Genomic DNA, 21843 nt, shown 5'->3' on the forward strand with positions numbered 1-21843 from the left:
TAGAGAGAGGAATAGAAGGATCAGTAGAGATGGGAATGGGGGATCAGTAGAGTGGAGAATGGGGGATCAGTAGAGAGGGGAATGGGGGATCAGTAGAGAGGGGAATGGGGGGATCAGTAGAGATGGGAATGGGGGGATCAGTAGAGAGGGGAATGGGGGGATCAGTGGAGATGGGAATGGGGGGATCAATAGAGAGATGAATGGGGGGATCAGTAGAGAGGAATGGGGGGAGCAGTAGAGAGGGGAATGGGGGGATCAGTAGAGAGGAATGGGGGATCAGTAGAGAGGGGAATGGGGGATCAGTAGAGAGGGGGAATGGGGGATCAGTAGAGAGGGGAATGGGGGGATCAGTAGAGATGGGAATGGGGGGATCAGTAGAGAGGGGAATGGGGGGTTCAGTAGAGATGGGAATGGGGGGATCAGTAGAGAGAGGAATGGGGGGATCAGTAGAGAGGAATGGAGGGAGCAGTAGAGAGGGGAATGGGGGGATCAGTAGAGAGGAGAATGGGGGGATTAGTAGGGAGGGGAATGGGGGATCAGTAGAGAGGGGGAATGGGGGATCAGTAGAGAGGGGAATGGGGGGATCAGTAGAGAGGGGAATGGGGGGATCAGTAGAGATGGGAATGGGGGGATCAGTAGAGAGGGGAATGGGGGGGATCAGTAGAGATGGGAATGGGGGGATCAGTAGAGAGAGGAATGGGGGGATCAGAAGAGAGGGGAATGGGGGATCAGTAGAGAGGGGAAATGGGGGGATCAGTAGAGAGAGGAATGGGGGGATCAGTAGAGAGGGTAATGGGGGGATCAGTAGAGAGGGTAATGGGGGGATCAGTAGAGAGGGGAATGGGGGGATCAGTAGAGAGGGGAATGGGGGATCAGTAGAGAGGGGAATTGGGCTAGTGGAGATCAGTAGAGAGAGGAATAGAAGGATCAGTAGAGATGGGAATGGGGGGATCAGTAGAGAGGAGAATGGGGGATCAGTAGAGAGGGGAATGGGGGATCAGTAGAGAGGGGAATGGGGGGATCAGTAGAGATGGAAATGGGGGGGATCAGTAGAGAGGGGAATGGGGGGATCAGTAGAGAGGAATGGGGGCTCAGTAGAAAGGGGAATGGGGGGATCAGTAGAGAGAGGAATGGGGGGGTCAGTAGAGATGGGAATGGGGGATCAGTAGAGAGGGGAATGGGGGGGGGTCAGTAGAGATGGGAATGGGGGGGTCAGTAGAGATGGGAATGGGGGGGTCAGTAGAGAGGGGAGGGGTCGGTAAAGACAGGAGGAGATGGAGCCGGTGCCGGTAGAGAAGTGTGGGGGGGAGAGGAGGGAGAGGGGAGAGAGTTACACAGAGACCTCCCACTCCCCGGGGACACAGCCGCTTCTCTCCCTCATTCCGCACAGTCAGACCGGGATGTGATGTTGCAGCGGCACCGGCTCCTTCTCTGACACTCGGGAGATGTACGGTAAGTAGATCCGTGTCAGTACCGGGCGGTATCGGCTCCGGGGGATGATGAGTCTATAGACGTGTCTGTGCCCCGGGTCTCACTTCCATCACTAGAGAGGAATTGTCTGTGGAAAATACTCGGAGTGTCCGGGGAGTGAGGGACAGTCTGGGTCAGTGGAGATTATAGTGAGACAGTCTGAGAGTGCTGAGTATAGAGACGTGCAGTGTAACTGGAGAGTACAGGGTGCAGGGAGTGTGTGTAACTGGAGAGTACAGGGTGCAGGGAGTGTGTGTAACTGGAGAGTACAGGGTGCAGGGAGTGTGTGTAACTGGAGAGTACAGGGTGCAGGGAGTGTGTGTAACTAGAGAGTACAGGGTGCAGGGAGTGTGTGTAACTGGAGAGTACAGGGTGCAGGGAGTGTGTGTAACTAGAGAGTACAGGGTGCAGGGAGTGTGTGTAACTGGAGAGTACAGGGTGCAGGGAGTGTGTGTAACTGGAGAGTACAGGGTGCAGGGAGTGTGTGTGTAACTAGAGAGTACAGGGTGCAGGGAGTGTGTGTAACTGGAGAGTACAGGGTGCAGGGAGTGTGTGTAACTGGAGAGTACAGGGTGCAGGGAGTGTGTGTAACTAGAGAGTACAGGGTGCAGGGAGTGTGTGTAACTGGAGAGTACAGGGTGCAGGGAGTGTGTGTAACTAGAGAGTACAGGGTGCAGGGAGTGTGTGTAACTAGAGAGTACAGGGTGCAGGGAGTGTGTGTAACTGGAGAGTACAGGGTGCAGGGAGTGTGTGTAACTGGAGAGTACAGGGTGCAGGGAGTGTGTGTAACTAGAGAGTACAGGGATTGTGTGTAACTGGAGAGTACAGGGTGCAGGGAGTGTGTGTAGCTGGAGAGTACAGGGTGCAGGGAGTGTGTGTAACTAGAGAGTACAGGGTGCAGGGAGTGTGTGTAACTGGAGAGTAAAGTGTGCAGGGAGTGTGTGTAACTAGAGAGTACAGGGTGCAGGGAGTGTGTGTAACTAGAGAGTACAGGGTGCAGGGAGTGTGTGTAACTAGAGAGTACAGGGTGCAGGGAGTGTGTGTAACTGGAGAGTACAGGGTGCAGGGAGTGTGTGTAACTGGAGAGTACAGGGTGCAGGGAGTGTGTGTGTAACTAGAGAGTACAGGGTGCAGGGAGTGTGTGTAACTGGAGAGTACAGGGTGCAGGGAGTGTGTGTAACTGGAGAGTACAGGGTGCAGGGAGTGTGTGTAACTAGAGAGTACAGGGTGCAGGGAGTGTGTGTAACTGGAGAGTACAGGGTGCAGGGAGTGTGTGTAACTAGAGAGTACAGGGTGCAGGGAGTGTGTGTAACTAGAGAGTACAGGGTGCAGGGAGTGTGTGTAACTGGAGAGTACAGGGTGCAGGGAGTGTGTGTAACTGGAGAGTACAGGGTGCAGGGAGTGTGTGTAACTAGAGAGTACAGGGATTGTGTGTAACTGGAGAGTACAGGGTGCAGGGAGTGTGTGTAGCTGGAGAGTACAGGGTGCAGGGAGTGTGTGTAACTAGAGAGTACAGGGTGCAGGGAGTGTGTGTAACTGGAGAGTAAAGTGTGCAGGGAGTGTGTGTAACTGGAGAGTACAGGGTGCAGGGAGTGTGTGTAACTGGAGAGTACAGGGTGCAGGGAGTGTGTGTAACTGGAGAGTACAGGGTGCAGGGAGTGTGTGTAACTGGAGAGTACAGGGTGCAGGGAGTGTGTGTAACTGGAGAGTACAGGGTGCACAGGGAGAGAGAGAGAGACTTGCTGATGTGCTGGGGAGAGTACTGGGAGACAGGCTGGAGACTATAATGAGAGACAGCTCTGGATAGTAGGAGTTTGTAGGTGGGAGCTGACAATGCAGGACCAGTTTATCTCCCAGTATACATCACAGTATATCTCCCAGTATATCTCACAGCTAATGGTCGCATTATTATTATTACAGTGGTGTGTTGCTGCCAGTGATGCAGTGTATGGGCAGGTGCCAGTATTTGGGATCTGCAACTTGTGCCCAGTATAGAGCCAAACTCATTTATAGGAATGTGCTGAGGTTTGGGAGGTCTCCTCTGCTGGACTGTGCTGTACTGATACTGACCTGCAGGTGGTGCTGTCACTCCCCATTGTGTGGGATCACTGGCTGGAGCTTGTGCTGAGTGATTGGGAAACACGTTTAGTGATTACTCTGAATCTGAACAACTCAACCCAGTGGGGTCTGGAATGTGGTCTCTGCTGTAAGATGAATATGTTGATATAACAGGACCCCCCTCTCCCCCTTCTCTGCCTGCGGTTGCTGCTTTGTGTTGTAAGGAGCTTAACCCTTCACTTTAATGGCTCAGGTGAAAAGATTGTTTGATTGCTAAACTACAACTCCCAGAATCCCCTGTAAATAGCGATTCCCCTGTATCTGTATAAATTAAAGTACATGGAGCTATAAAAGTACAATACGCAGAGAGTACAGGCATGTTGGAAGGTACAGGGGAGCTGCTATAATTCCTGTATTGATTCCCATTCAGAAGGGAATTCTGGAGTCAAAGTAGTTCGGGAAGTTCCGGTTTTTTATTTAAACGTCCCATATGCAAAATGCACTGCTGGTTCCCAGAGTCTTGATTCAGCCTTTGGGTACATGTTTACTTGAATAGAGATGAATAGAGATCAATGGCTGTGATTGAGAGGGCTCATTACTCAGTGTAAGGTGCATCTGCTGCCAAATTGGGGACAGCGGGTTTATTTATTAATGCAGAGAGTGTGAGTGTTGCAGTCATGCTGTGCTTCGTTACTGTACTGATTGCACCGTGAGCTTTATAATGAAGGGCCCCTGCTGGGACACAGGGCTGATATAAATATATAAATATAAACATGTAGTGATGAGTCTGGCTAAATCCCCGCAGAGCTCCTGCCTTCCACCCTGACAGTGACCTTTCCTACTGGGACTTATACCAACACAGAAACAGCCAGAATAGGAACAGAATTTCCATATGTTGCTGAACTACAATTCCAATAACCCCCCCCAGCAACACATTGTGGAGAGATGCAGGTTGCTCATAATCCAAAAAATACAAATTAAATGTCACATTGAGGATCATTTTATCCTGCTAAAAGTGACTTGCAATTGGTCAGTTTCTTGTTCTTGGTAACCTTGTTTTCACCCGCTAGTTAAAGGAAAACTTTACCCCCAAAATGAATATTTAAGCAACATATTAAAGAATCTTACCAAACTGTAATATATATTTAAGTAAATATTGCCCTTTTACATCTTTTGCCTTGAACCAACATTTTGTGATGGTCTGTGTGCTGCCTCAGAGATCAGCTGACCAGAAATACTGCAGCTCTAATTGTAACAGGAAGAGATCACCTGACCAAAAATACTGCAGCTCTAACTGTAACAGGAAGAGATCCCCTGACCAGAAATACTGCAGCTCTAACTGTAACAGGAAGAGTTCACCTGACCAGAAATACTGCAGCTCTAACTGTAACAGGAAGAAATCACCTGACCAGAAATACTGCAGCTCTAACTGTAACAGGAAGAGATCACCTGACCGGAAATACTGCAGCTCTAACTGTAACAGGAAGAGATCACCTGACCAGAAATACTGCAGCTCTTAAGGTGGCCATAGACGCAAAGATCCTATCATATGAATCGAGGATTCATACGATTTTCAGACCGTGTGTGGAGAGTCCCGTCATTTTTCGTCTGGCGGAGATCGGTCGTTTGGTCGTTCGGACAGGTTTGATTTTGTCCCGACTGTCCCGTTGGAGACCATTGCGCTCGCATCATAATCTGATCATTCGGCCATAGGGCCGAATGTTCAGATTACCCCCGACATAGCCATGCCCGTTAGTGGCATATCGGGGAAAGATCGGCTCGAAAGATCGGCTCTCAGGAGCTGACCAGAAATACTGCAGCTCTAACTGTAACAGGAAGAGATCACCTGACCAGAAATACTGCAGCTCTAACTGTAACAGGAAGAGATTACCTGACCAGAAATACTGCAGCTTTAACCGTAAAAGGAAGAGATCATATGACCAGAAATACTGCAGCTCTAACTGTAACAGGAAGAGATCTCCTGACCAGAAATACTGCAGCTCTAACTGTAACAGGAAGAGATCACCTGACCAGAAATACTGCAGCTCTAACTGTAACAGGAAGAGATCACCTGACCAGAAATACTGCAGCTCTAACTGTAACAGGAAGAGATCACCTGACCAGAAATACTGCAACTCTAACTGTAACAGGAAGTGTGGAAACAAAAGACAGAACTCTGTCTGTTAATTGGCTCATGTGACCTGACATGTATGGTTTGTTTGTGTGCACAGTGAATCATACGATCCCAGGGGGCAGCCCTTTTTTTTTTAAAAGGCAGTTTTCTATTTATGATTACCCAATGGCACATACTACTAAAAAGTATATTATTATGAAAATGGTTTATTTACATGAAGCAGGGTTTTACATATGAGCTGTTTTATGCAATATCTTTTTATAGAGGCCTACATTGTTCTGGGGTATAGTTTTTCTTTAAACATTAACTTTCTGGGAATTGTTTTGTAATCTTCCCATTTTGGAAATGGAAGTTGCCAGGCAGGAGTGTTCTGAAGTCATAAGCCCATAAGTGTCCCTAGTTCTACCCTAAGTCATGAGCCCATGTTCATAAGTGGTTTAGTTGGAGTCCTGATTAATACTGAAAGCTGTGTGTTCATTGGTGGTTCAGTTGGACTTTTGATTTATACTGAGAGCTGTGTGTTCATTGGTGGTTCAGTTGGACTCTTGATTTATACTGAGAGATGGGTGTTCATTGGTGGTTCAGTTGAACTCCTGATTAAAGGATAAGTAAAATTTAAAAACAAATGAATGTAAAATTGATGAGGGGGCTATTCTAAGCACTTCTACAATGTACATTCATTATTTATTTCTTTTAATTCCAAGATATTAAGGGATACATGTACTGTTAATATGAATGAATTTTGTTACAATAGCGCCACCTGCTGGTCATTTAGCCATCAGTCTGACCAGCAAGTAGTCAAGGAAGTTGTCAGGAGAAAGAAAGAGGCTGATGTTCTTCTGCTTAGGAAAGATGTGAGAAAAGATATCTGAGTTTTCTCATTTTATTCCTAAGCAGAAGAACATCAGAGCAGCCTCTTTCTTTCTCCTTTGACTACTTTCCCTACTGTCTTCATCTTGCCCTACTGTTTCCATCTTGACCTATAGTCTCTATCTTGACCTATAGTCTCCATCTTGACCTATAGTCTCCATCTTGACCTATAGTCTCATTATTGCCCTCTACTGTCTACATCTTGCCCTGCTGTCTCGATCTTAACCTACTGTCTCTCTCTTGACCTATAGTCTCCATCTTGACCTATAATCTCAATATTGCCCTCTACAGTCTCCATCTTGCCTTTCTGTCTCGATCTTGACATACTGTCTTCATCTTGACATACTGTCTTCATCTTGACCTACTGTCTCTATCTTGACCTATAGTCTCCATCTTGACCTATAGTTTCACTATTGCCCTCTACTGTCTCCATCTTGAACTCTACTGCCTCCATGTTGTCCTATTGTATTTATATTTTGTCCACGTCACCTGTAACCCACCATTGATATCTTACTCTAGTTTTTGCTCTGCAGATCCCCACTATGTTCTGAGCCCGTTGTAGTGACCCCTATACGCACCCCATGGAGGCAGTTATGGCCGTAGATTGCTCATCCCTGATGTTATCACATTTTTCTTCATTGCAGGGATCTTTTGCTGCTGTGGGGCGCTACGGCCTCGTTACAAGAGACTGATTGATAACATTTTTCCAGAAGATTGCGAGGTAAGACTTCCCTATAAAAACCCTACACATTGCTAAATGAGCACTGCAACTAGAGAAAAGTCTATGAAGTGATGGAAAATGCAACATTGTATCATATTCCTTGTCTACTTTCCTGCATTGTTACCTTTTTGCTCGTCTGTCACGGGGTAACCAGAAATTAAGCATAGACGACCGTTTCACCACTGCCAGATCTAGAGTTTAAAGGGGGCTGGGAGTTGCAGTGTGACAATTGGCAGCTTGTAGCTCCATGCAAAGTGCCCCAAACAAAGCTTTCCATGGCAACTGATACATGATAGGCATAAACAGTTCCTGCCTGTAATCACATTACACCTCAGGGAATAGGGGGAGATACCAACACCTCTGGGGTCTCAGTGATGCCCCTTGTCAGCTGTTGTAGGCCAGGGCAGTAGTGCCGGTTGAATGGTGCCCTCTAGTGGATTTGTGGGCCCAAGTGGTCTATACATAACTGCTTTTACTGTATGTTGGCACACAGAAGTCTTGTGTGTTGGATAATTGCCCCACCGGACTAGGGTAGAGAATTCTAGTACCCCATAAGTGGATTAAATGCCAGGCTACTTTTTCCTCCCTTTATGTTCCCCATCTCATATTTAATTCACTTGACTGGTAATTTAAGGGAAGTTCACTTTACAATTAATGTTATTTATTTTTTAAATGTCAACTAGTTTCTGGATATACGACTCCAAGCAACCAGCTCGCCATTGTAACCACTGTCTGGTTGCTAGGGTAAGAGGTATCCTAACAACCAAGTATAAAAAATGAACATCCCCATGAGTGGAAACTCTGACTAATCTCCCCATTCGCAGGATGGTCTAGTGAAAGCAAACATGGAGAAGCTGACCTTCTACGCTCTCTCGGCACCAGAGAAATTGGATCGGATCGGTGCCTACCTCTCCGAGCGGCTGAGCAGGGACGTGGCCAGACATCGTTACAGGTAAGTAAATAACGTGATTGGCCCTTACTTACCTTGAGGCCCCAACGGGAGAGATGGATGAATAAACGTGGCCAGTGGCGTAACTACAGAGTTAGCAGATCCTGCAGCTGCAGGGGGCCCAGGAGGTATAGGGGCCCTATGAGGCCCTAATTCATATACAATTTCAATGAATATTGGTAAAACCTCTAGACATTTTGAGGGCCTGAAAAACAATTAGCTGTGGGGCCCTGTAATATCTAGTTACACCACTGAACGTGGCCTTTAAAATCTGAACTTTTTGGCAAAATGTCAGCGCAGAGAAGAAGTGAAGCTACTCAGCAGTAGGACTAATGATAAATAATTACACTTAAAAGCTTTTAGCTTGTCCCATGAATAACATTAGTTATTGCAGGGGCCCCAGACACAAAGCCCAGATCTCTCAATGGAATTATCCATTGCACTGGCACACAGCCTGCAGTCATTCTGCTGGAGCCCCATCACTTACTGCTTATACAGTAGCACAGACCAGCCTGTAGCTCCTTCTGCCTTTGTGGTACCACAACTATAATAAGTGCAAGATTTCAGGGTACAGAAGGCTGCTTCTAGTGCCATCTATTGTCTCCATCTTGCCCATCTGTCTCTATCAAACCATACTGTTACCCTCTTACTCTACTGTCCCCATTTAGTCATACTGACATCATACTACCCTTCTGTTCCAATTTTGCTCTTTTATCTCCATGTTACTTTGCTGTCTCCATCTTGCTGTATACGTCCTCTGTCCCCATCTTGATCTACTGTCTCTAACGCTACTGCCCTCATTTTCCTCTACTGTCCCCATCTTGTTTTACTGTTTCCATCTTCTTCTACTCTCTCCATGTTACCCTGTCATTCCAATCTTGCTCTATATTGTCCTGCTGTCTCCACTATTGTCTTCATCTTGGCCTACTGTCCTTATTTTGATCTAACCTCCTCATTATGTCCCTTTGTTTCCATCTTGCCCTACTGTCTCCATCTCGTCTTATTGTCTCCATCTTGCCCTACTGTCTCCATCTTGTCCTACTGTCTCCATCTTGCCCTACTGTCTCCATCTTACCCTACTGTTTTCATCTTGCCCTACCGTCTCCATCTTGTCCTACTGTCTCCATCTTGTCCTACTGTCTCCATCTTGTCCTACTGTCTCCATCTTGCCCTACTGTCTCCATCTTACCCTACTGTTTTCATCTTGCCCTACCGTCTCCATCTTGTCCTACCGTCTCCATCTTGTCCTACTGTCTCCATCTTGTCCTTCTGTCTCCATCTTGCCCTACTGTCTCCATCTTGCCCTACTGTCTCCATCTTGCCCTACTGTCTCCATCTTGCCTTATTGTCACTATATTGCCCTATTTTCTCCATCTTGTCCTACTCTCTTCAACTTACCCTACTGTCTCCATCTTGTCCTTTTGTCTCCACCTTACAGTACTGTCCATGTCTTGCCCTACTGTCTCCATTATATCCCACTGTCCCCATTTTGCCCTTCTGTCTACATCTTGTCCTACTGTCTCAATATTGTCCTACTGTCTCCATCTTGCCCAACTCTCTATGCCTTACATTACTTTCATGATATACTGCACTTTGGTGCAACTGAATAGACTACAGAAGAGTTGACCTAAAGCATCAAGCAGAGATAACTTAGGTGTAGTATCTGGTGGATGAAATTAAACAGTTGTGGGAAGAAATATGCTGTAGGCAGCTGACCCACCATATTCCTGCCTATAATAGAGTATAATAAAAAGTTTGCTCTCCTACAGAAAACACTGCTGCACCCTTTATCCTTCACTCTACAAAGTCAGGCTGTACAAAAAATATTAATAATTGCAATAACAGACTAAACTGGGACAGAGAAGAGGATTTGCTTCCTAACTTGCTGCAGGATGCTATTTAACCCCTGCAGTACCATACTATAAAACAAAGCACGGTCAGGGAATACCTATGCTGCCATTGTTTTATGGGATCTCTCTGTACAGACTATGAGCAAACTTAGGGGCTGTTCCTGCTGAATTGTGCTTAGTACAAGGAATACCTATGCTGTCATAGTTTTATGGGATCTCTCTGTACAGACTATGAGCAAATTTAGGGACTGTTCCTGCTGAATTGTGCTTAGTACAGGGAATACCTATGCTGCCATAGTTTTATGGTATCTCTCTGTACAGACTATGAGCAAACTTAGGGGCTGTTCCTGCTGAATTGTGCTTAGTACAGGGGAATACCTATGCTGCCATAGTTTTATGGGATCTCTCTGTACAGACTATGAGCAAATTTAGGGGCTGTTCCTGCTGAATTGTGCTTAGTACAGGGAATACCTATGCTGCCATAGTTTTATGGGATCTCTCTGTACAGACTATGAGCAAACTTAGGGGACTGTTCCTGCTGAATTGTGCTTAGTACAGAGGAATACCTATGCTGCCATAGTTTTATGGGATCTCTCTGTACAGACTATGAACAAACTTAGGGGACTGTTCCTGCTGAATTGTGCTTAGTACAAGGGAATAACTAATAGCATCCATATACAGTAGAACCTCCCATTTTACGTTTTTCAGGGAACCAGAAGAAAAATGGTGTAAAATACAGGAAAATTTAAAATCATCATCACCATCATGGAGTGACTGGATGTGGAACAGAACACTTCTGGCTGTTCAGCTCTCTTGGTTTCCACTGATTGATTACCCGACAGTAACCAATCAGAGACTTGAGGGGGGTCACATGGGACATATCTGTTGCTTTTGAATCTGAGCTGAATGCTGAGAATCAATTACAAACTCAGTGAACAGTTATGTCCCATGTGGCCCCCCTTATAGTCACTGACTAACTCAGAGTTAGAGAGCTGAAAAGCAGGAAGTAGTGTTCTGACTATTATGTTACACATCCACTCACTCCAGCCTTTATACATTACATTTTTGCCTTACTGACTATATTAGATACATTTTTTATTTTGCACAGCCAATCTATTTACCCAGTTTTATTTGGACACTGAACTATTCCTTTAAATAATAAAGGAACCTCTCAGGTTTTGGACCCCTCCCCCACACACATAAATATGCTTTAAAGGACAACTTTATCCTAATCTAATTTCTGGTGCGTTAGTGCTTTTCAGCCCCTTCTGAATACCCAGTGCATGGCAGTGTCAGATGTGCAACCCATTTGCAGGGCTTATGCTCTGAGGATTAGGTGGCTACTTTACTGGGCTCTCACTTGGCACATCTGCTCGGCCCAGTGAAAAGGAAAGAGCTGATCCTCCTGCTCAGGCATTTGCATCCATTGCTGGGGGAGAAGCTGATGCCCATTGCTGCTGCTGACAGAACGGATCCTTTTCTTGTTCGGTGCCCAACAGAGAGGACAGGACTGGGAAGATGACTTGCGGGTGCAGGTATATGTTATATAGATGCAGAGCATGCAGAGGACGGTTACTCTGTGCTACATTCCCACAGTCTGCTACTTGGCAGGATTCCTGCATTGCAGCTCGTTCTGCTCTTCCCACAGGGTCTGGTGGATTATTTGGAGCAATTTACTGATTCAGTTTTTTTGTCTTTTAAAGGAAAACTATACCCCCAAAATGAATACTTAAGCAACACATAGTTTATATCAAATTGAATGACATATTAAAGAATCTTACCAAACTGGAATATATATTTACATAAATATTGCCCTTTTACACCTCTTGCCTTGAACCACCATTTCGTGACTCTATCTGTGCTGCCTCAGAGATCACCTGACCAGAAATACTACAACACTAACTGTAACAGGAAGAAGTGAGGAAGCAAAAGGCAGAACTCTGTCTGTTAATTGGCTCATGTGACCTTACATGTGGTTTGTATGTGTACACAGTGAATCTTACGATCTTAGGGGGCGGCCCTTATTTTTTAAAATGGCAATTTTCTATTTATGATTACCCAATGGCACATACTACTAAAAAAGTATATTATTATGATAATGGTTCATTTACATGAAGCAGGGTTTTACACATGAGCTTTTTTACTCAGTATCTTTTAATAGAGACCTACATTGTTTGGGGGGTATAGTTTTCTTTTAAGAATGGCCTAGTTCTGTCTAAGAGCATGGACCCTATTTTAGACTAAGAGCATGGGCCCTTCTTCTGGTTAAAAGCATGGGGTCTACTTCAAGCTATGAGCATGGGCCTTACTTCTGACTAAGAGCATGGGCTCTACTTCAGGCTTAGAGAATGGGCCCTACTTCTGACTAAGAGCTTCTGATTAAGAGCATGGGCCCTACTTCTGACTAAGAGCAGGGGACCTACTTTAGACTAAGAGCATGGGCCCCCAATTCAGGCTAAGAGCATGGGCCATACTTCTGACTAAGAGCATGGACCCTATTTCTGGCTAAGAGCATGGGCCCTACTTCAGGCTTAGATAATGGGCCCTACTTCTGACTAAGAGCATGGGCCCAACTTCTGACTAAGAGCATGGGTTCTACTTCAGGCTAAGAGAATGGGTCCTTCTTCAGTCTAGGAGCATGGGCCCTGCTTCCAGCTATATGCATGGGTCTAGTTCTGAATAAGAGCATGGACCCTATTTAAGACTAAGAGCATGGGCCCTTTTTTTTTGGTTAAGAGCATGGGACCTACTTCAAGCTACAAGCATGGCCCTACTTCAGGCTAAGAGCATGGGCTCTACTTCTGACTAAGAGCTTAGGCCCTACTTCTGACTAAGAACATGGGGCCTATTTCAAGATAGGAGCATGGACCCCACTTTGGGCTAGTAAAGTACTTTACTTTCAACAGACATCATGTATGCAGTATATAGTTATTTCCAGTCAGGCCAGGAATTTATGATCTGCAATGTCCATGATCCCAGAACCTGTAGTACAAATTATATAAAGGCTATATAGTAGAACTGTACATGTTACTGTAGAGCAATCCTCATAGAATTCAGTGAAAGTGGATGTATATTCTATCAGGGAATCAGGTGTATCAGTACTGGTGCATACTTCATATGTAGAGGGAGGTGGGTGTACAGATGATAGTTCAGTAGTGAAGTAGTGAAGGGGGTGTAAAGGTACTGTAGGTAAATATTCTCTTAATAACAAGTTATACATCTCTATTTGACCTCTGAGATGTGCTTTCAAAACTATCCAGAACAACAAAATGGCCGTTCTACACAAACATTTTCCTAACTTGCCATGGGCTGCCCCCAACCAAGGCTTTGAGCCCTGCTAGTAAGGGCAACCACCTCAATTTGGGAACAAATGTCCTGAGAGAATTCATTTGATATGAGGGAAGTGGGTGTGTGGATAGATAGGTGCTTTCTTCCAGAGTAAAAATGTATCAGGAGAAAAGAAGTAATTTACAATTTTATGTGTATACTGTAGATCTCATCTGGCATACGTAGGTATGTAGGAAGGTAGGTGTCTTCTGGCAAAATAACAATGTATCAGGAGAGAAGTGCTACTGTACATGTAGATCACCCTAAGAGAACTCATTTGAAAAGAGATGTGGGTGTGTAGGAAGGTAGGTAGGAGTCTTCTGTATAAAGAATTGAGAAGCTACTTCTGTCTATTTACCAGAGATCACCTTAGGAGAAGTTTTCTAACAAGGGAGATGTGGGTGTGTAGGTAGGAGGAATAATTAACCAAAGTAACAATATCTTATCTAACAATGAGAGAGTTGCTTCTGAACATATTACCTGGAGAAGCCATCTGACAAATGGGAAGTGGGTGTCAAGGTAGGTGGGTGTCAAGGTAGGTAGGTGTCTTTTTAGTAACAATGTATCAGGAGAGAATCAGGAAGCTACTACTATATGTTGTATGGAGAACGTACCTGACAAATGGGAGGTGGATGTGTAGGCAGGTTATACCACGTGTTGACAACAGGAGCTGGGACTAACTATTGTATTTTGGAAGAGGAGATCAACAAGAGCAGCAGATGGAGGGGCTGGTTTAATATGCCTCAGATGATGTAGCAGTGAGGCAAGGAGCAGATGGGGGTTGCTAAGAGGATACAAATTCTATATTACTGGTGCAGTCACAGAAGGGAATGGGGTGTGAAGATACTTGTACTGGTAGCGGCAGTACGGCCATACTGTTTGCCCAGTATACTGGAAACCTGCAGTTACTCCATCTGTATTACAGGCACTCCAAACAGCCAAGGGGAAGTAAAGCATAAATGTTAAACTCATGGCATGGCATTTAATGTTCAGCGTATATGTATAAAATATACCCACAAGTTGATTGCTCTCTCTAGAATCAACTATCCTGATGTCAAGGCTCTGGCATCTCACAGCTGTTGCTGGGCATCAATGCCATCTTGAGAGGATGTTATAGTTGGTTTGATGGGCTTTAGTTGCTATGCAGGACTATGGTAGAATTCCAGGGTATTGTGCTGGGATTTCTACTTATATCATTTGCTTTAGAATACTCTCTTTATGCAGGTGATACCTATCCCTCTACCTCCATTCCAGAACTCAAGACTGAAACATAAAAGAGGGACTGAAACATCTTACTTCCAAAATCACCTTGTTCCTTTAGCTCCCAATTCACCTCCCAATTCACAACAGCCACCAGCTCTGGCAGCATCATAATAATACACATAATACACATTCCCTTCTCCAAGGACAAACTCTTCATGTCTCTCATTCTCTCCAATCTAACTACTGTTACAATTACCCTCTATCATCCTTTCCATTAATGGAGGAATTCAGCCTAAATCTAACTTTTTATATGTATGTATGTATATTTTTATTTGTAAAGCGCTCCTCGAGGGCAAAGCACTGTACAGCAAAACAATAAATTAGTAGTAACAAACAAGGGGTCATTGGAATAAAAAGTAACAATAAGTGCATTATTAGAAATACAATTCACATATATATAAAAATATAATTACAATACAGATTAAGTGCTCAGTGTCAAGGAAACAAAAGACTAGAGGACCCTACCCCGTAGGGTTTACAGTCTAAATGGGAGGGTAACATACAGACACAATTCAAAGGGGTATTAAGGAGCTGGGTTACAGTTTGTTACACTGTTATATAAGTGCCAGTTCAGGTGTTAATGAGGTTCTCCCAGAGGTAGTCTTTGAGTCTTCTGCTTAGGAATAAAATGAGAAACCTCAGATAACTTTTCTCACATCTTTCCTAAGCAGAAGAACATCAGAGCAGCCTCTTTCTTTCTCCTGACAACTTCCTTGACTACTTGCTGGTCAGACTGGTGGGAAACTGACCAGCAGATGGCGCTGTTTTAACAAAATTCATTTATATTAACAGTACATGTATCCCTTAATATCTTGCAATTAAAAGAAAATAAATAATGAATGTGCTTAGAATAGCCCCCTCTTCAATTTAACATTCACTTATTTTTAAGGTTTACTTATCCTTTAAAATATTTCTGTTGATCTGTAGCCCACGTTGAATATAAATATCTCCTTCTATATAGGAGGAGATGCAGCACAGCTTTCTTATTTGGCTTTGAGGAGCTTGCTCTTTTTATAGCTACCTGCCTTACACACCAGTCTATTATCATCTGAACTCGATGGAAGTTTGTCAGAGAACATGGATATCCCTGCAGAATCAGCTTGAATGTATAATGGCTACAGAGTCAGGTAGAAAGAGATTGCAGTATCTGTCCCCAAAACCCAGGTATTTAGGTCAGTTGGGTTTGCTAGTTATTTGCCCATCTCCGAGCTCCATGCTTTATTGTATGGAATATGCTAATGCTGAATTGCCGACTCATTGAAAGCTTGATGCCCGCAGTGGCCGTGACTCGTTGCATTGCAGGTGCACTGGGGCGCTTTATACTGGGCACATGACTTGTATTTCTTTGTGTTTCAACAATCCGAATAAAGGTTTTATTTCTAAACCTTGACGATACTGGAGCTCAGCTGCATCCATCTAACTAAGGCACATACAGGGATGGGTATACCAAGTCCTCAAACAGATGCCGAGGAACTAAATGCCCAAGTATCCCCCCCCAGTACCCTAGACAGACAATCTCATGACTTGTACCATGTCCCCAGCCTAGTGATAGAGAATAAAATTCTGTGTATGCAGGTTCCCCTGCGACCCCCCTGACTTGGATGGATTGCTAGCCTTGGTCGCTAGTACCCTGGCCTTGAGGACAGAGCCACCTGCTTGACTGTAAGAGCAGTTCTTTGTCCCAGTAGCCTACATAGACAATCTCATGACTTGAACCATGTCCAGATCTGCCATCCTCCCCAGCCAAGCAAATGCTGGCAGTTGCAAATGACAGAGGATTTGGTGCTTTGCTACACCTGTTAAGCATAATGTGTCTCCATCTGTTTGTCTTCCAGCTATGTCTGTATTGCTATGGAAGCGCTGGACCAGCTTCTCATGGCCTGCCACTGCCAGAGCATCAACCTGTTTGTGGAAAGCTTTCTGAAGATGGTGGCCAAGCTCTTGGAATCAGAAAAGCCAAATCTCCAGATCTTGGGGACAAACTCAGTAAGTTGATTGGGATGGCAGAGCCAGACTTTCAGCGAGAAGCCATGCATTAAAGTGATGTGCAGGCCAGCCCGGTACCTGCGGGTCAGACAGGTTCATGCTCCTGCACACCTTAGCAACCTTCCTGTCTCAGCTGCATCTATTTATAGGCATGCACCTGCCCAGCTCCTCCCCTCTTAGTGACATCAGCAGGATAGGGTCGATGCAGATCCAGAGCAGACGGGTTAGGGTCGGGTGTGGATTTAATATTTTTCAACCTGCACATCACTAATGCATTTGGCTGGGCAAAAGATGTTAGTTATTACTGGGAGGGTAAACTGGCTGTGCAAAAATGTGGGTACCTTTGGAATTTTGCTAATATGAATGCATGTAACTGCTCCATACTGGCAACAACAAATTGGTTGGATTAGCTCGTTAAGCCTTGAACTTCATAGGCAGGTGTGTCCAATTATGAGAAAAGGTATTTAAGGTGACCAATTGCAAGTTGTGCTTCTGTTTGACTCTCCTCTGAAGAGTGACAGCATGGGATCCTCAAAGCAACTCTCAAAAGATCTGAAAACAAAGATTGTTCAGTATCAGGGTTTAGGGGAAGGCTACAAAAAGTTATCTCAGAGGTTTAAACTGTCAGTTTCAACTGTAAGGAATGTAATGAGGAAATGGAAGGCCACAGGCACAGTTGCTGTAAAACCCAGGTCTGACAGGCCAAGAAAAATACAGGAGCGGCATATGTGGAGGATTGTGAGAATGGTTACAGACAACCCAAAGATCATCTCCAAAGACCTGCAAGAAGATCTTGCTGCAGATGCAGGTGTATCTGTACATCGTTCTACAATTCAGCACAATTTGCACAAAGAACATGTGTATGGCAGGGGGATGAGAAGCCCTTTCTGCACTCGAACAAACACAGTCGCTTGTTGTATGGAAAAGATCATTTAGACACAGTCATTTTGGAACAAAGTGCTTTGGACTGATGAGACAAAAATTTAGTTATTTGCTCATAACAAAAAGCGCTTTACATGGCGGAAGAAGAACACGGCATTCCAAGAAAAACACCTGCTACCGACTGTCACATTTGGTGGAGGTCCCATCATGCTGTGGGGCTGTGTGGCTAGTTCAGGGGCTGTGTGGCTAGTTCAGGGACTACTGGGGCCCTTGTTAAAGTCCAGGGTTGGATGAATTCAACCCAATATCAACAAATTCTTCAGGATAATGTTCAAGCATCAGTCACAAAGTTGAAGTTCCGCTGCAGGGGTTGGATATTCCAACAAGACAATGACCTAAACTCACTTGGAAATCTACAAAGACATTTATGCAGAGGGACAAGTACAATATTCTGGAGTCCCCCGACTTGAATATCATGGAAAATCTATGGGATGATTTGAAGCAGACTGTCCATGCTCGGCAGCCATCAAATTTAACTGAACTGGAGAGATTTTGTATGGACCAATGGTCAAAAATAGCCACATCCAGAATCCAGACACTCATCAAAGGCTATAGGAGGCGTCTAGAGGCTGTTACATTTGTAACTAAGTATTCATGTAATATCTCTGTTGAGGTACCCAAATTTATGCACCTGTCTAATTTAGTTATGATGCATATTGTATATTTTCTGTTAATCCAATAAACTTTATGTCACTGCTGAAATACTACTGTTCCCATAAGGCAAGTTATATATTAAAAGGAAGTTGCTACTTTGAAAACTCCGAAGAATTAAGAGGGGTTCCCAAACTTTTTCATATGACTGTATATATATATATATATATATATATATATATATATATATATATACATATATATATATATACATATATATATATATACACATATATATATACACATATATATATATATATATATATATATATATATATATATATATATATATATATATATATATATATATATATATATATATATATATAAATATAAATATAATATATATACACATATGATTTACTTTAGGCCAAATGAGGCGTGGCCTATCAGGTGTCTCCTGTTGGGATAAAAATATTATTCAAATTGAAGCCCAGTTCTACTAAGTTGGCAGGGCCCATTCAGGGTAGGGGCACACGGCGCGATTTCGCAGCGATTCTGCGCTAAGCGAGTTGTCGCTGCGTTTTTTAAGCCGAAATAGCTTTGCTAACTTTGGCGCTGGCGTCAATGCAAATCGCGGCGAAATCGCTGCGCTAATTCACACGCGGCGATTCGTTTTCTATTGTCGTCCGAAGTTGCCTCGCTGGGCGTTTCCGGGCTACAGTAGAAAAAGAATCGCCGCGTGTGAATTAGCGCAGCGATTTCGCCGCGATTTGCATTGACGCCAGCGCCAAAGTTAGCAAAGCTATTTCGCCTTAAAAAACGCAGCGACAACTCGCCCAGCGCAGAATCGCTGCGAAATCGCGCCGTGTGCCCCTAGCCTCACAGGGCTGGCTGAGAAAGAATCCTGTGTACTAAGTAGTATGGGACACCACATTTGTTATGGCAGGTACACACCAACCACACACTAGATTTGCAGAGGATTATGGGATTTGTAGTTTTGTGCTATTGAAGCCAGGCTGCTTGTAATCTAGATCTGCTTTTCTGATGGCAGCGGTTTAGTATCCTTTGGCTGCCAAAAGCTGTTCCATTGTTCCTTATCTGTGATAACAAGCTCTGCAGGAGATCAATGCAACACTATATTCTGTACCTTTCCTGTTGCCCTTTCTCTCTGACCCCAGGAGGGGGAGATTTCCCGTAGGCTTGTTCCCATCGCTGAGGCTTTGATTGCGTCCCGGTTATTGTGAGGAGTCAGCAATGCGCCTGTGCAACATTCAGTGGGTCAGTGGGATCCCCAAGCACCGAGATGTTGCTCTGATCATGGATAATAACTCTGCAGCCTCTGAATTATATATAGAGATAAGAGAGGCGCTTTTTCTCTACTTGCCCTTTCTTCTCTGGAAATAAAAAAAATGATTCATGTAAAATAGTCACCTTTACGGTAACTTTTAGTATGTTAGAGAATGAAAAATTCCAAGCAACTTGTCAATTGGTCTTCATTGTTTATTTTTTTTATAGTTTTATAGCTATTTGCCTTTTTCTTTTGACTCTTTGCAGCTCTCAAATGGGTGTCGCTGACCCCTGCTAAAAAGCAAATGCTCTGTAAGACTACACATGTACTGTTATTGCTACTTTTTATTACTGATTCTATCCTTCTATTCAGGCCCTCTACAATTCATATTCCAGTTTCTTGTTCAAACCAATGCATGGTTGCTAGGGTAATTTAGACCCTAGCAACTAGATTGCTGAAATTGCAAACTGGAGAGCTGCTAAATAAAAAGCTAAATCACAAATAAAATGAAACCCAAATGCAAATTGTCTCAGAATATCTCTCTCTATATCATATTAAAAGTTGTCTCAAAGGTGAACCACCCCTTTAAGTAAACTTTTAGCATGTTATAGAATGACTAATTCTAAGAAACGTTTCAGTTGGTCTTCATTATTTATTTTTCATAGTATTTTAATTATTTCCCTTTTCGTTTTCTGACTCTTTCCAGCTTTCAAATGAGGGGGGTCACTGAGGCTACTGTAAGGCTACTTTTTATTACTTTATTATTCATATTCCAGTCTCTTATTCAAATTAATGCATGGTTGCTAGGGTAATTAGGACCCTAGCAACCAGATGGCTAAAATGACAAACTGGAGAGCTGCTGAATAAAAAGCTAAATAACTCAAAAAACACAAATAATAAAAAATGAAAACCATTGCAAATTGTCTCAGAATATCACTCTCTATACTAAAAGTTAACTCAAAGGTAAACAGCCCCTATAATAATACCAAATAGGAAAACATTTACTATAAATAAATAAATACTAATGTAATATATAGTGCAGCTAGTATAGTTTTTTGGGGAAGGGTAACTTTTCTAGTACCTTTTCAAGGGGTCTCATTATCTTCAAACCATGTTCTATCATTTAGAAACCTCTATAAATAGGGGGAACTACCTCTTACAAATGAATATGGGTCCCCCCCTGCAACCCTGGGGTCTGCCACTGGATGTAGCTTCCCCCCGAAAGTAGAGAGAGACCCCTAAGCAGCAGTCAGAGCTTTTCCCTGTACGGGCGAATGTCACAAGCCCAAGCGAATACCAGCACTTCTCTTACTTGGCTCTGCAATAATTAAAGCTGCTAATTATCTGCTTTCTTGAAGGGAAAAAAACCCATAGATATAATTAAAGCAGATGAGAGCCGGAGTTAAGCTTTTTCTTATTAATTTCTCATTGCGAGGCTTGTCTCCACATTAATCTGAGTCAGCGACAGATTGAAACCCATTGCAGCGTGACTCAGGCACCTGTGAATCATGAGTCGTGCTGAATGCGGCTAAATGAGAAATCGCACTATTATACATCCCAATCTCCCCCTTTTGTTCTGGCTGTGAGTCCCTTCTGTGGCTCTGGGGAAATGGAGAAAAGAACCCGACAGCAAAGAGATGATTCTTCTCTTTACACAATGTATTTGAGAGTAAGGTCGACTATTCTTAAATAATAAATACTGGTGGCTGATTGTTCGGCACCATGAAGCAACCAGATTGGCTCACCCTTTACCCTGGGCCGTTACATCTCTTCCATAATAAACCCAACTGGCCTGTGCTACTGTGCTGCTTTACTTGTCCTTTAATGGCAACATTGAATTCTTTACAGAGAAATACCCCTTGGTTAGGCAGTCATTTTTGCTTTTAATTCCCTCATAGATCAATGCAGGGGAAAAGTGATAGATTTCACATTTTATATGATGTGTAAATGCATTTAGGGGAATTTCGATTCTTGGTGTTACCCAGGGTCGGACTGGGCTGGCATGATACCGGGGAAATACCCAGTGGGGCACGGTCTGCCGACCCAGGCCAGCTCCCTGATGGAAACTCTGGCCGCTTCTCTTGAACCCCCTTGATTGTGCCCACAAAAGAAGGAAGTAAAAGGGGAGTGTTGCTGCAGCAGTTGAATCTCCAGTGTAGGTTGCCACCTCACCCCTTTAAAACCAAACACATAAGGAATCCACAGCCTGCATGGCTTATTAGCAATGAATGGACAGAGGTGGTATTTTCTTCCCAAAATGGCAGCTTGAGGCAAAACTTGTTTAAAAGCTATAAATAATAAATAAATGCAAGAAGACCCACCAGTGACAATCTTGCCTGTTCTGTTGACATGTCCCTAGCTCTGCTCACCCACACAGCATTATATCTGCCC

At 44.0% G+C, this 21843-nt stretch overlaps 1 protein-coding gene across 1 annotated transcript in view; it reads left to right on the top strand.

The window, feature by feature from the left end:
- The first annotated feature begins 1341 nt into the window (after nucleotides 1-1341).
- Nucleotides 1342-21843, top strand: part of efr3b.S (EFR3 homolog B S homeolog) — a 49602-nt gene continuing 29100 nt past the window's right edge. The window contains exons 1-4 of the mRNA XM_041565120.1: nucleotides 1342-1452; nucleotides 7177-7253; nucleotides 8078-8205; nucleotides 16478-16628. Coding sequence (XP_041421054.1) covers nucleotides 1446-1452; nucleotides 7177-7253; nucleotides 8078-8205; nucleotides 16478-16628 — 363 coding nt within the window. The 5' untranslated portion in view covers nucleotides 1342-1445. The remainder of the gene's footprint in view (nucleotides 1453-7176; nucleotides 7254-8077; nucleotides 8206-16477; nucleotides 16629-21843) is intronic.

Source organism: Xenopus laevis, chromosome 5S (genome assembly GCF_017654675.1).
Source record: "Xenopus laevis strain J_2021 chromosome 5S, Xenopus_laevis_v10.1, whole genome shotgun sequence".
NCBI classification, from domain to species: Eukaryota; Metazoa; Chordata; class Amphibia; order Anura; family Pipidae; genus Xenopus; species Xenopus laevis.